Raw genomic sequence first — 12,464 nt, 5'->3', positions numbered from 1 at the left:
CCTTCTGCTTCTGTCCCCAGAAAGCGTCTTACTTACAACTGCAAATTTCTTGTTCATGGTCATTTGGTCAGCCAGCACAGATTGGTTATGGAAGAGGTGAGGCTGCATGTGACTCCACATGTGGGGGAACCACCAAAACTCCTTCACGTACGAGAGCAGCAGGTCATCTCCTTCGTCTTCCGCGTCCGTACCTGACAGACCCAAACCACTAGTGTCACGACTAAAAACTGAAGACATGCAATGGAATGCCATTCCTCCCACAGGCTCAAACCAACCATGTGCTTTGCCCAGTAGAACATGAAAACCTCATTAACCACCCTGCACACAACACACAGACTGATCAAGCCTTGGACCTCCAGGGGCAAAAATATGAAAGGGAAGGGAAGCTTTCCTGGTGAATCTGATCCACAAAGCTATCATCACCTACCAGGCAGATCTTCTAGCCTAGCCCTCAACACAATGTGAAAGACCCGAGAGCCCAAATAAGGTCACGCACACACCCCACAAATCCTTCTTACCTGTGTGGAAGAATTTCCCTGAGTAACCCAGATTGAAGGTGAAGTTGGGGATATGGGTGCGCAGTTCATTCTGGGTGTCAAAGAGAGCCTACAGAGTGGGATGAAAAGCAACATTTAAAACCATAGCCTATTCGCTTTAGAAAGCAGGGGGAATAGAAGTCCCAGCTTCTGGAGGAAGAGGATGAGAAGGAGCTGCAGCATGGTGTCTTCTCACATAGCATACGCCTTTTTTTTTTTTTTTTACATTATCCCAGCAGTGGTGGGGGAAGGAGCACAGTGCATAAGCTTCCATCCCACCAGTATAAATGCAAGGAGGCCTTAGTACCAATTCAAAACATCGGTTTTCCTCACATGCCCTTATATATACACATTTCAGTCATTAACATGCAAGCTGCAATATCACTCTTACCAGGAAGGTGCAGCTTACATTTTCCGCAGCCTCCTAGACCTCAAAGGTCACCATCTGCTAATAACCCAGTTTTGGGATTCCCACAACACCTTTGCCACCATAAGCAAGCACTTGATAGTTCACGTGAGCAAATAGTATAGTGACTAGATTAGCCTTTGTTAGATAAATACTAGTTATTTAGAAGTGGAGGTGTCTGGAGTAGAAGTGGGGGCAAGTAAGGGTTCAGATGTTCCTCATCAGGCACAAATAAATCCTGCTTAATTACTCTTCTGGGACTTTGTTTGGAGAGCTACACTCTCTATTTTTGTTAAGAAAGCAGAGAAAAGGCAAAGGTTTAACAATAATTCTATGGGAAACAAAGCTGAGACAGACATGTGCTTAAGAGACCTAGTGATAAATCTGTTGCACATTGTGCTTTTTCCTTTTTTTTTTAAAGGAAAGTGTTCAAGCCTTAAACCATCGTTTCCCTAAGCCAAACAAAATAAAGCGTGGTTGTTAACATCAGTCTAACTTTCTTCTTGCTCTTCTCAAAGGAATCAGTTAATGATCCCTCTCCCTAAGATATAGAAATATTAGGAAGAGTGGTCATTAACTGATTCCTACACACACACATTATTCTCACCTATTTCTGGTAATATACCATTATGTAGTAAAAGGTTCATTTTATCCCTAGACAACAAAAGTTTGTTCCAAGTTCTGAGCTTTCTTAGTTTGTTCTTGTTTCTTTGATCTTACTAAAAATAGTTTTTGTAGCACCTTAAAGACAAACTTTCACAGCCTACAGTTCTCTTTATCAGATGTTGAAAAACAAGTGATGTTGGGCTAAGTTAAGATTTTTAATTTTAGTGCTTCCCAATTTAATCGCAAGGAAATCCATCTCTACATTTTTGCACTTGTGTAACTATTCACAGCAATCCTGATTTAAAGGGCTTTCAACTAAAGCAATAATATGTTGGCTGTGAACAACAGGTTTTTTAAAAAAGAAATGGTTACTGAGTCTACATTAAAATTCCATGAGGCTGGGACACCTGATTACGCTTCCTGCATTTCAAATGTCACCATCCCAGGCTCACACATTCTGGGAATGACAGAAGCACAAACACCACACTAGATCCAGTGTGGTAGAGGTAGAAGAACAGCAGAACAGCAGGAAGGATTCAGGGATCCAGGGCACAGATCCTAGCATCATGTAGCTTTCAGCCCAAAGAAATGGATCCACAGGACAGCTAGCCCCACATCTCCCCCAAATCCCAACCTCAAAAGCAAAACCTGGCTATGTGTGTCATTACCTTTACATCATCCACTTTCATCCGTGTGCCTTCCTTGCCAACAAAAATATCATCAATGTCCACCAAGACGTAGCGGTCCAGGGGGAGGGAAAGCCTCTTGCCAGTGAGGAAAGAAACAGCGTCGACAAAGACCAGTTTGTGCAGCCAAAAGTTGAGGTTGTTGCCAAAGAGGACTCTCTGGATGCCATCGTGGAGGCCCAGATCCTGAACCACAGTGGTATGGAGTGCTGCATCAATGCTCATGTGTGGGATGGATTCTGCCGACTTGGTTTTGGCCAGGAGGATGGGTTCGTAGGTGGAATGGTTTGACTGGAAGACTGTCCAGTCCTCGCCTGGAAGGAGTCCCTTCTCTACTTCACTGGGCCGTGTGATGTACAGGAGTGGTGATTTGGGGTTGATGCTGCAGTCCTTCAGCGCAAGGTTGGAGTGGAGAAAAAGGGGGAAGCCTTTCAGCTGAGCACTCAGCAAGCTGTTCTCATTGGCCTGTAGGGAGATCACATGAACTGAATTTATACCCCATTTGTGTTGCGTGTATACAGGATGACATCATTTGCGAGGCTTTATGATTTTCCATATAGGAGGAAGGATCAGAGAATTTGAGGGGTTACCTCTTTGGTTCTGCTGTGTGAAGTATTTATTTGCAAGTTGTGTCACATAAGAAAAATTTCTTGTAGCTGCCAACAATAAGGAAAAGAACAGAGGGGAAGCAGAGTATGAAAGTGGGTGAAGAACTAGAACCCTATTTGTCTCAGATTTATTTATTAACAATGCTTAAGAGGCAATATAATGGCACAAGGTGATTGGTGTACATGTTAACTGAATTCCTGAAAGCACACGTGGTACTGAGTGTGTCACTTCAGGCTTTCAAGAGCAGGGGAACAGTCTATGGAATTCAAGCGTTTCCTTGCTACTATAAACTACTAAACATGGGTGTTCTGTTGGCTCCAAGAGCAGCTCTGGTGGTTAAGAACATAAGTTAAGGCTGGTGCACCATCCAGTACAGCATCCCCATCCTCACAGTGGCCAATCAGAAGATGCTCTTGGGGAGCCTGCAAACAGGACCCAAGTGCAACAGCACTCTGTCCTCCTGTGGCTTCCAGCAACTGGTATTCAGAAACATACTGCCTCCAAGAGCGGAGGTAGAACATAGGCTACATGTGGCCACTAACCCTGGTAGCTTATTCTTCATGAATTTGTCTAATCTTCATTTAAGGCCATTCATTTTTGAAATTTCCACTCATACCAAAGAAGATGTAAGAGGAGGAAAGTGAGGGGGGCAGACCTAAGCCAGAGAGGGTTGGAAGGTGGTATACACAGCTGCTAGAAAACTTTGCTTAAATGTGATGGGCGTGGATGGTTCACAAGGGAAGCCCTACAGGATTACAGTGGAACCTCGGTTTTCGAGCGTCTCGGAAGCCAAACGTTTCAGTTTTCAAACGCCAAAAACCCAGAAGTAATTGCTTCAGTTTTCGAACACGCCTCAAACAGCTTATGAGGCACATTTCTCAATTTTCTCGATTTGCTGACCGCCCACTGAGCCTCGGTTGTCGAACGTTTTAGAAGTCGAACAGTCTTCCAGAACAGATTATGTTCGACAACAGAGGTTCCACTGCATTAGATTGGAGGGAGGAAACTCTGACGAGGATGAAGAGGCTGCTGCTTGGGGAAGGACGCGGAGGTGAAGAGATCAGATACAGCCTTTTTATATACAAACCAAGCCAAGCTGAATTCTGTGGCTTAGAGAGCCTCTCTGGACCAGAGTACCTCTCTGAAACAGCTGCAAAGAAATGGTTAGGTCAGCAGCCTTTGCGGTTGGGCTCTTATATTTTGGTTGTAGTCTTATATTTAGGCTATATGTTTTAGTACTGTGATGGGCTCTTCCCGTCATATATTCTGGACCCTTCTGCTTCTCTCATTTATGTCAATAGAAAGGAAAGCCACTGTTTTATTATTGCAATGTGCATGTTGTGTGGTCTGTGTACTTTCCACCAGTAAAGTTCACTGAAATACACACAGAATATACTTTGTGTGATGAACCAAGGATTTTTCAAGGACAGGCTTTATCCAACTGTATGTCTGGAAAGGGATCAACATGCAGTGTAGCCATACTACTTAGCACCCAATCAAATTATCTTTCAAAGATATAACTATGTAAATGGACAGAAAGCCAGAGGGTTAGGAAGCAAGGGAGGGAGACTGATTCTTCTTTGCCACTCTGAAAATTTAAACCAATTTAATATAGTACTGCTTTCGTGGGTTCGAGCCAAGGAAGCAAGAGAAATCAGAATGGAAGAGAAAACAGACTGCTGTGCAAAAAATGTCTGTCAAAAGCAGCAGGACAGCTCTTGGTCTCAGGATAAAGCCTCATTTACACGCTTCATTTCTGCCCTGGATTCTTAACCTTCTTGGCTTACCCATTCAAGCAGGGAATAACGCAATAGACCTGTGGCAAATGCCATACGGTTTGTGTTAGCCTGCATCCCCTCCTACTTGACTTCTTGGAAACCAAATCCAAGAATCACTAGGGGAAGCAGGGACACAGGATGGGGTGGCCTTGTCAAGTCATAATGCTAGGCAGAGACACCCGGATGGCCCCCAAATCCCTGTTACAATCTGTTCTCTTCACACATTAACCAGTTCCCAAGAGGACCATTACTGTTATCTTTTTTACTGTCACCAGCAGAACTAAAGGCGCTGCAGCCTCATCTCAAAAGGCGCAGATTTGTAAATCCGCTCTTGGCATCAGTTAAAATACACAGCCCTTTTACTTATCAGGCTCGATGCTGGCAAGACATCAAGCCATTCAATAGCGAGGAGTGACTGTGAGAAGGTGTCCAAGAAAGGCTGACATTTTGCAAGCTGAAGCTCTTCCAGGTCCCTACTGTTCAAGCATGAGCCAGCATGTGGCAGATACAGATGCCTTCAGAAAGCACCTGTGCTATTGTAATACGGGTGGGCTATTGCTTAAGAGTCTAGGCAATCTATCGTATCAGCAATAGCCAACAGTAATGAATTTCAGAGAAGCATGCTATCAAGCCAAGCCCTCAAAGCTGCATTCACTCTCAGCACTGTTGTACCACTAACTGCAGAAGGAATGAGATGGAAGAATGTTCCCTCAGGAAGACCTGTGTACATACCATACATTTTAAGAACTTTCCCCACCAAAGAATCTTGGGACCTATAGTTTGTTAAGGGTGCTGGGAAATGTGGGAAGTAAACTACAGTTCCCAATTTTCTTGGGGGAGAGTACTTTAAATGTGTATAGACAGTATTGGGTCCAAGGAAAAAAGGGGAGGAAACTGAAGTGCTTTTAAAAAAAAGAAAAAAAGAGTAAAGCAAACTTCTGTCCTGAGAAGTACACAACTAAGGATCTACTTTACAGCCCTCTTCACCAGCTAAGGACTGTCGCATTGTTAAAATTATTTTTATTTAGGACTGGTTCAGAAGTACACACAGGTCCTGCTTCCCAAACGCAATGTGTTCCCTGACAATCGTTCGTTTGGTGAGCATTCACATAACGAGTCCACGATTTACGTGGATGCCCAAGGGAACATTCCTAATCTGGGATTTTTCCAATCTTTCTTCCCACTTTTTCAATGGTTTCTTATTGAAATGGCTGCAGCCAACCAGCAAAAGAGAGAGAAAGGAAAAACTGATTTTTCCAGTCTCTCCTGCTCCCTGATTTGTCCTGCTCTCTGATGTGTCTGCCCGAAAATGGCTGCCACCAACCAGCAAAGCACAAACAAGCAAGGAAGGAAGGAAGGAAGTGGGCAAACTCCAGCTGTTTGGGTATCTGAATCTGTGGTGTATATAGAAAGGTATGGGCATAATTATATACAAATATAATTATGCATTCCTCCCACCACATACATGGAAGAACCTAATACAGCAATCTGAAAAGTAACTGCGGGAGTGTTCGCAGTTACACGTGTTTGATTATAACATTATGATGCAAGCTTCTGGCCTTCCCCCTTAGGTCTTGGACCTGAGTCCAAGGTTTATGTCACTCTTTGAAGCTCTTCATCCATCCTCTTTAAAACAGACTGGATTTACACTGCAACAAAATAAGGTGGCATTGGAGCAGCAAAATCTGAGGGCATAACTAGTGCAATATTTGGCGGGGGAGATGCTAGGCCACCCTTGTGACTCCTGTGTTTATTTTCTATTTGTAGGGAGTTTAACACAGACGATCCTAACCTTGCTGTAGGACTAGGCCATGTGTTCATGCAGAGAGTGATCTGTGCTCCATAGTTGGACTAACCTTGTCCCCATGAAATGATGTTGGTCTGGGGGAGAAGTTTTGATGCTTTTATTGCTGTAAACTGCTTTGATTTTTTTTATGATACAGCAGAATACACATATTTTTAAAAATATAAGATTCTTATGAAAATTAGCATCAAAAAAATTCAGCTCATGTAATTGTAACTACAGTGCAACTACTCATTCTACATGTCTATTTTATACAGGCAACCCACCATTTGCACACATCAGTGAAATTGTGTCTATCTGAAACACCATTGAAAAAGCCTGCAAACACCCTGTTCCATCCCACCGTGCCCCGGTCCACCCCTTTTCAAAACATTTTTGTGACATTTCTGGTCACTTCTGGGTTTGGCGCAGCATGTGCACGCATAATTGTACACATATTGAACACGTGTAAACGGGGGGTTGCCTATAGTTGATTTTCATCTTTTAATTTTCATCTGTTGCTATAATTGTTCCCTGTTTTATATACATTATAAAACGAAACAATAATAAAACACTTTACCCCCCCCAAAAAACCCCGTGTTTTTTAAGCTTGCGTCAGAAAATGTGATTTAATTCAGTATGTTTATTTTACTTGTATTAAATAAACACAGCTACATTCTTTGAAACTGCCCAGGTCTGCCTAATACTGTACTTGCCATTGGCATCCATTCAACAACCGTATATGAAACCGATTTTTCCCCCCACAGAAAAATAAAGCACTAGAAAAATTTCCTGCAGGAAATTCGCACCCCATCACGGGAGGTGGCCTGATTCTTCCCCACCTGCTCCCACAAAAGCTTTGCCCAAACCAAAGCCAGTACCTTGAAGAAGCCAATGATTCCTACACCGTACTCAACACAGTACTTGTCCAAGAGCTCGCGGTTCCAGGCGTCCAGGTTCACATACTTCAGAATGTTCTCGTAGATGATCAGTGCAAAGCGCCCTCGGTCCTTGTCCGTCAGTGTGGGCATGTCCCCCTTCCCTGGAGCAATCTCAGTCAGGTATTTGAAGCGGCTGGACTCCAAGATGGCCACTATCTCCTGGCCCAACTGGGAGTAGAGACTTTCCACAAACACAAGGACCAAAGGGTCTGTGCGAGAAGAATCCACCACTTTGATGGGCTTCAGCGGAAGCAGGCGAGAAGGGGCGACCTTCGGTTCATCACAGTCCGGGCTTGGGATGTCCCCCGAGGGCTCCAGTCCCCTCTTCCACCCATATAAATAATAGGCCGAGACAAAAACGCTGAGGAGGCAGAAGGCAAACAGCAAGAACAGCACCACCTGAGGAGACACCTGCCGGAAACTCCTCCGAATCCTTACCAAAGTCATCCTTGCTTTGATAGAGTGTGTTCAGGTTCCTTCCCCACCCCACCCCACCCAGCCCCCCTCCCTCCCTCCAGATCTTGATGCAGGAAAGGACAATTTCCTTAAGAGGCAGCGTGTGTGTGTGCACAGTCGCCCCCGTGGAAGTCCGTTATCCCTCCTGGTCTTTTTTCATGTCACCATGGCAAATCCATTCAGAGTTCCTTTCTGAGGCAGAAAAACCAAGAGCTTTGCATCATCACTGACGCATCATCAGGACGGAAATTGGGCAGTCTTGGGGTTCCGGAACATCTCTCAACAGGTGGAGACGCATGGTGAATCCTTGGGCGTGTACCAGAAGCGCTGTTCTGCGTTTAACAGAAAAAGGGCAAACAAGGTATTAGCAAATTTCCTCTGGGAAGAACATAGTCTCACAACCTGGAAGATCCCACAAACTCAAGCCGCCTCCCAAACACAGCATATTCCCACAGAGAAACCTTTATTTATGGTCCATGCCTTTGATGAAAGAAGTTGCCACAGCTGAAGTTGGCCTGGATCGATAAAAGGGTAAGGAAATAAACTTTGCACACGTTCAGGCGCTATGCCACTTATCCAAGGGAGTGCACTTGTTTTTATCTCCAGGCATGACAAGAGTTGGATTGTGTCAAATTGATTATTGTGAGCAGTAGCGTTCTCCCTGCCTGAACCCCTATATGAATCCTACCTCCCTTTTAACTAAAACTATTTTTATGGGAGGGGGGTGTCTCTAGGCTTCTAAGGCTTTTCTGTGTCACAGAAGCTTTTTGGAAGAAAAAGCTAAGGAAATTCAAGATAGGTGTTTTGCATGTGTGGTGTTTAAATGCAAATGTAGCTTGCTGGGTCCTCCCGGGGCCTTTAGTCTGCATAAGGCAGATAGTGCATTACAGGCCAGCTTCAGCCCTCAAGCTCAGCTTTCATTATTAGGCTAGATATGTAGGTCTACAGCCCCTCCTCCCGCAAGCTCATTCTTGGTGTACCAGTCAAAGGGCCAGCTGCCATACAATCCAGAGGCCTAAACACCCAGTGGGCACAGGGAGAGCCCGCAGTTTGCTTTCCCAGCGTAGTTGTTCACCCCCACATAGCTTTGAGGAAGCCGCCACACACTCTGCACCTGCTTCAGCTTAGTGTCAATCACTTGCCAACACACCACAAGAAGCCTTTAATACTTAATAGTTCAACAGTGCAGAGAACCGTAAGAATACTGCTGTTTCTTTGTACACTTAAGAAAAGCCAGAGCGGGGGCCCGTTGCCCACAAAAAACCCAAAAAAAGTGAAACAATTCTGATTTCGCTCATAGAGTTTGGAACAGCCATTCCAAGGCCAGCACCCAGGGAAAGACTACAGATTCAAGCCACGTTTCACCTGCAACTCCTAAACAACTACAAGATGTCCTGCTGTCAAGAAACAGCCTCAACAATGCACACAGAGGCAAAACTTCCCATTTGATTCTTTTCCAGATTTACTTTTTCCCCTAAAAAGAGCAAACCCGGCCATCTACTTCTATATAACCAATTTGCAGTACAGGGCAAGGAAGTTTTGTATCTTATAAGATACAGTGGTACCTCGGGTTATGTACTTAATTCGTTCCGGAGTTCCGTACTAACCTGAAACTGTTCATAACCTGAAGCACCACTTTAGCTAATGGGGCCTCCTGCTGCTGCCACGCCACCGGAGCACAATTTCTGTTCTCATCCTGAAGCAAAGTTCTTAACCTGAAGCAATATTTCTGGGTTAATAGAGTCTGTAACCTGAAGCGTATGTAACCTGAAGCGTATGGTTTGGGGTGAGGTGGGGTTTTTTTAAGGCCAGCAGCATATTTAGCATTCAGGACACATCTGAAGCTGACACTTGCATTGGGAGAAGGAAATATCCCACATTGGCAGCAGTGGGGATTTCTTCCCAATACAATTGCCAGCATCGGAGGAGGGACTTTCCACAGCGAAAAATTGATTAAAATCTCCCTCCGCGCTTGTTGCAGTATGGACAACCTCAGTTTAGACTAGCTGTTACAATTTGCATTGTTAAATGATCCTTGTGGTCCCTTCCAATTCTACAATTCTACGAAAACCTCCAGTTAAATGGAAAGGCACATTCAACGGGTCACATTTCATTTGGCCCCCAGGGTTCTACAACACGATTATGCTACTCCCCTTAAAAGGCATCTGTGAATAAGCACCTGAAACTTTCAAAGATGCACATCCACAGTCAATGTTCAGGTGCAAGTCAGAGCTAAGCATCTGGCAAAGCTTCCAATACCTGATCCAGGCATGTTTAGACTTGTGCCGACAATTCAATACCATTTTTCTTCTGCTTCCCTACTTAGAAAAGGGTTAGTAGAAACAAACAAAACAAAACAAAAAAGTGACGAGGATTCCTTATTCTTTCAGCTAAAGTTCACAAGTCAGACGGCCGATAAGTCATGGGATACACACTCCTCCAAATCCTAGAACCCTTTTTGTTGTGTTGTGCAACAGATCTTCCTATACATACACACACACACACACACTCACTCAGCCTCTATAGCATCATTATATGTTAACAACCCCTTTGCAGAACAGCAATACTCATGGTCCACCAATATGGTTGCCACCAACTACCAGAAACGTTCAGTTCCATCAACCAGAAGAAAAAGGCTCCTGCGCGCCTTCCTGAAGCAGAAACCTTCTTTTTAAAGTATTCAGAAGCACAAGGAAGCAGAGTGGCTCTTTGGAAAATGGTGCCCAGCACATTGGGATGCACCCCCATCAATGCCGCAGGTATGAGAGAAAGGGTTTTTACACACACCGCTCCTCATCACCACTGCCCCCTGAGCACAGCAGGTTCAAAAAGGGGTGCATCTGCCTGTCCCTGTACAGCAAAGACAGCTCTACCAGACACGATGGCTGGCCACCAAAATCCAAACATGTGGCCTCCTGAAGCCACCTTTCAAGGGCATCAAGTGTTCAAGTGCATCCCGGAAAAACAACTCTAACATGCAACACAAGCAGTGCTCAAGCCAACTGGCTGCGGGTGTTTGACACAACAGCAAAGAGGAAACCCTTATCTAAACATCATGAGGGTAAGCCTTCCACTCCACCGAGGGAAAGGGCATGGTGAGCTGTAAACAGCCACGCAGCGCAGGAAGAGAGCAAGGGCCATCTGTCTGTTCCGAAGACAAAACAGCCTGAAACGCAGTGACCTTTGGATGAGTGATTCAGATACTGACCTTTGGTATTCCACTCAAGTTCTCCTATCGTTTGAAACCCAGCCTCCTAGTTTTCTATGTAACAGGCTTAACGGCGAGGCACATGTACAATAAGCAGTCCAATAAGTATCCCACCAATGTTTAACATCTGCAAAATCTGGAAAGACAGAGCCTGCACGTCCTGGTTTAGTTGCTGTGTTTAGTTACACTGATCTCTTGTTACTTGCCAGCCTCTCCTCCCAATTGTTCTTCTGCTCTCCTCCTTTTAAGCCCAGCTCTGCTGTGTTCGAAGAGTTGCCCAGGGACAGCTGGAAGGTCACCAACGGCAGCACCCTCTGGACTGAAGGGGAGTAGCAGCCAATGGCCTGCTGCCTTGGACTTTCGCACCTTAGCAGGTGGAGCAAAGCTATTAATAGACTCCAGCATGAATCAACCAGCAATCCAGGGGAGGCTTTTCTAAAGGCCACCACAGAGAACCTCCCAGCTCTCGGGTGCCCTACTGAATCGTAGCTTGGAGGCTTCTGGCCAGGGCTGTTTCCAATTTTGTCTGCCCCCTTTCAGAACTTTAACACATTTGTGCATCATGCAAGAGGACAGTTGCCGCCTTATTGCAGTGGAAGAAGCAAGCAGCCAACCCCTAAAGTGGATGTGGTGTGAGACGCTGCGAGCAGAAGGATGGAGATGACTTTAAAAGGGGGGGGGAAGTATCAAGTAAAATCAACAACAGTGCGATTAAAAAGGAAGCTGGTTGAAAAGTAGTTTGGATTAATGCCAGGCTTAATCCAGTCATTTCCCCTCCTGCCTGAAGCGAGGAGATAATGGAACTGGGGACAGGTTTAATTCCAAGAGTAGGAAAGATTTGCCCACCAGGCCTCTGAAGTGTCACAAAAAAGGCCTGAAGCCAGATCTCCTAGACTATCGATTTCTTACCTTCACTCCTTTTCTGTTCCTTAGAAATGCCTGATCTGTCTCAAGTGGGTGTAAAACATCAAAATCAAGGTTTTCTTTATGTTTATGCAAGGCAGAGAGAGAGTGAAATAGAACCATCTCAATATTTGAAAAGATCACAATTATCACCCTAGAAATCACAGAAAAATGTCCATACTACTAGAAAGCCAGGGCAAAGCAGCTATGCCAATATGACACAGGTAACCCCCATACTGTATAGCTAGATCTCTAGCTCAGCCATGACTAAGATCCTGGACAGAATCCATCTGATATAGAAAAAATAGGGATGGTTGGCTTTTGCTGCCCAACTCCCCAAGGGACTGAGTCCCCTAAGTCCATGATCGGTCAGAGATGAATGGATGGAGGCAGGCGGCAGTGAAAGCAAGACAGGTCTTTATTTTTTCTGTTGCAACAGAGTTCCCTCCCTTCCTAGCAAGGAGGCAAGAGAGACCCAGAAACAAGAAGAAACATCTCTTTTAAGAGTTTGGATTTTGGTGTGGGGAAGGAGGAAATCGCATCACACATAAG

General features: G+C 44.8%; 1 protein-coding gene across 3 annotated transcripts in view; it reads right to left on the bottom strand.

Moving 5' to 3' along the window:
• The window catches only part of NDST1 (N-deacetylase and N-sulfotransferase 1), a 29,770-nt gene extending 21,928 nt beyond the window's left edge, over positions 1-7,842 (bottom strand). For 2 of the 3 annotated variants that reach the window (XM_053377028.1, XM_053377029.1), the window contains exons 1-4: positions 7,286-7,842; positions 2,217-2,699; positions 519-606; positions 37-191 (exon numbers count right to left, since the gene is read on the bottom strand). In XM_053377028.1, the coding sequence (XP_053233003.1) occupies positions 37-191; positions 519-606; positions 2,217-2,699; positions 7,286-7,792 (1,233 nt within the window). In that variant the 5' untranslated portion in view covers positions 7,793-7,842. The remainder of the gene's footprint in view (positions 1-36; positions 192-518; positions 607-2,216; positions 2,700-7,285) is intronic. The other variant, XM_053377027.1, reaches the window with a different exon arrangement.
• Between the last annotated feature and the right edge of the window lie 4,622 nt (positions 7,843-12,464).

This window comes from Podarcis raffonei, chromosome 2 (genome assembly GCF_027172205.1).
Source record: "Podarcis raffonei isolate rPodRaf1 chromosome 2, rPodRaf1.pri, whole genome shotgun sequence".
In the NCBI taxonomy this organism is placed as follows: domain Eukaryota; kingdom Metazoa; phylum Chordata; class Lepidosauria; order Squamata; family Lacertidae; genus Podarcis; species Podarcis raffonei.
This window is presented reverse-complemented; position numbering and strand designations above follow the sequence as displayed.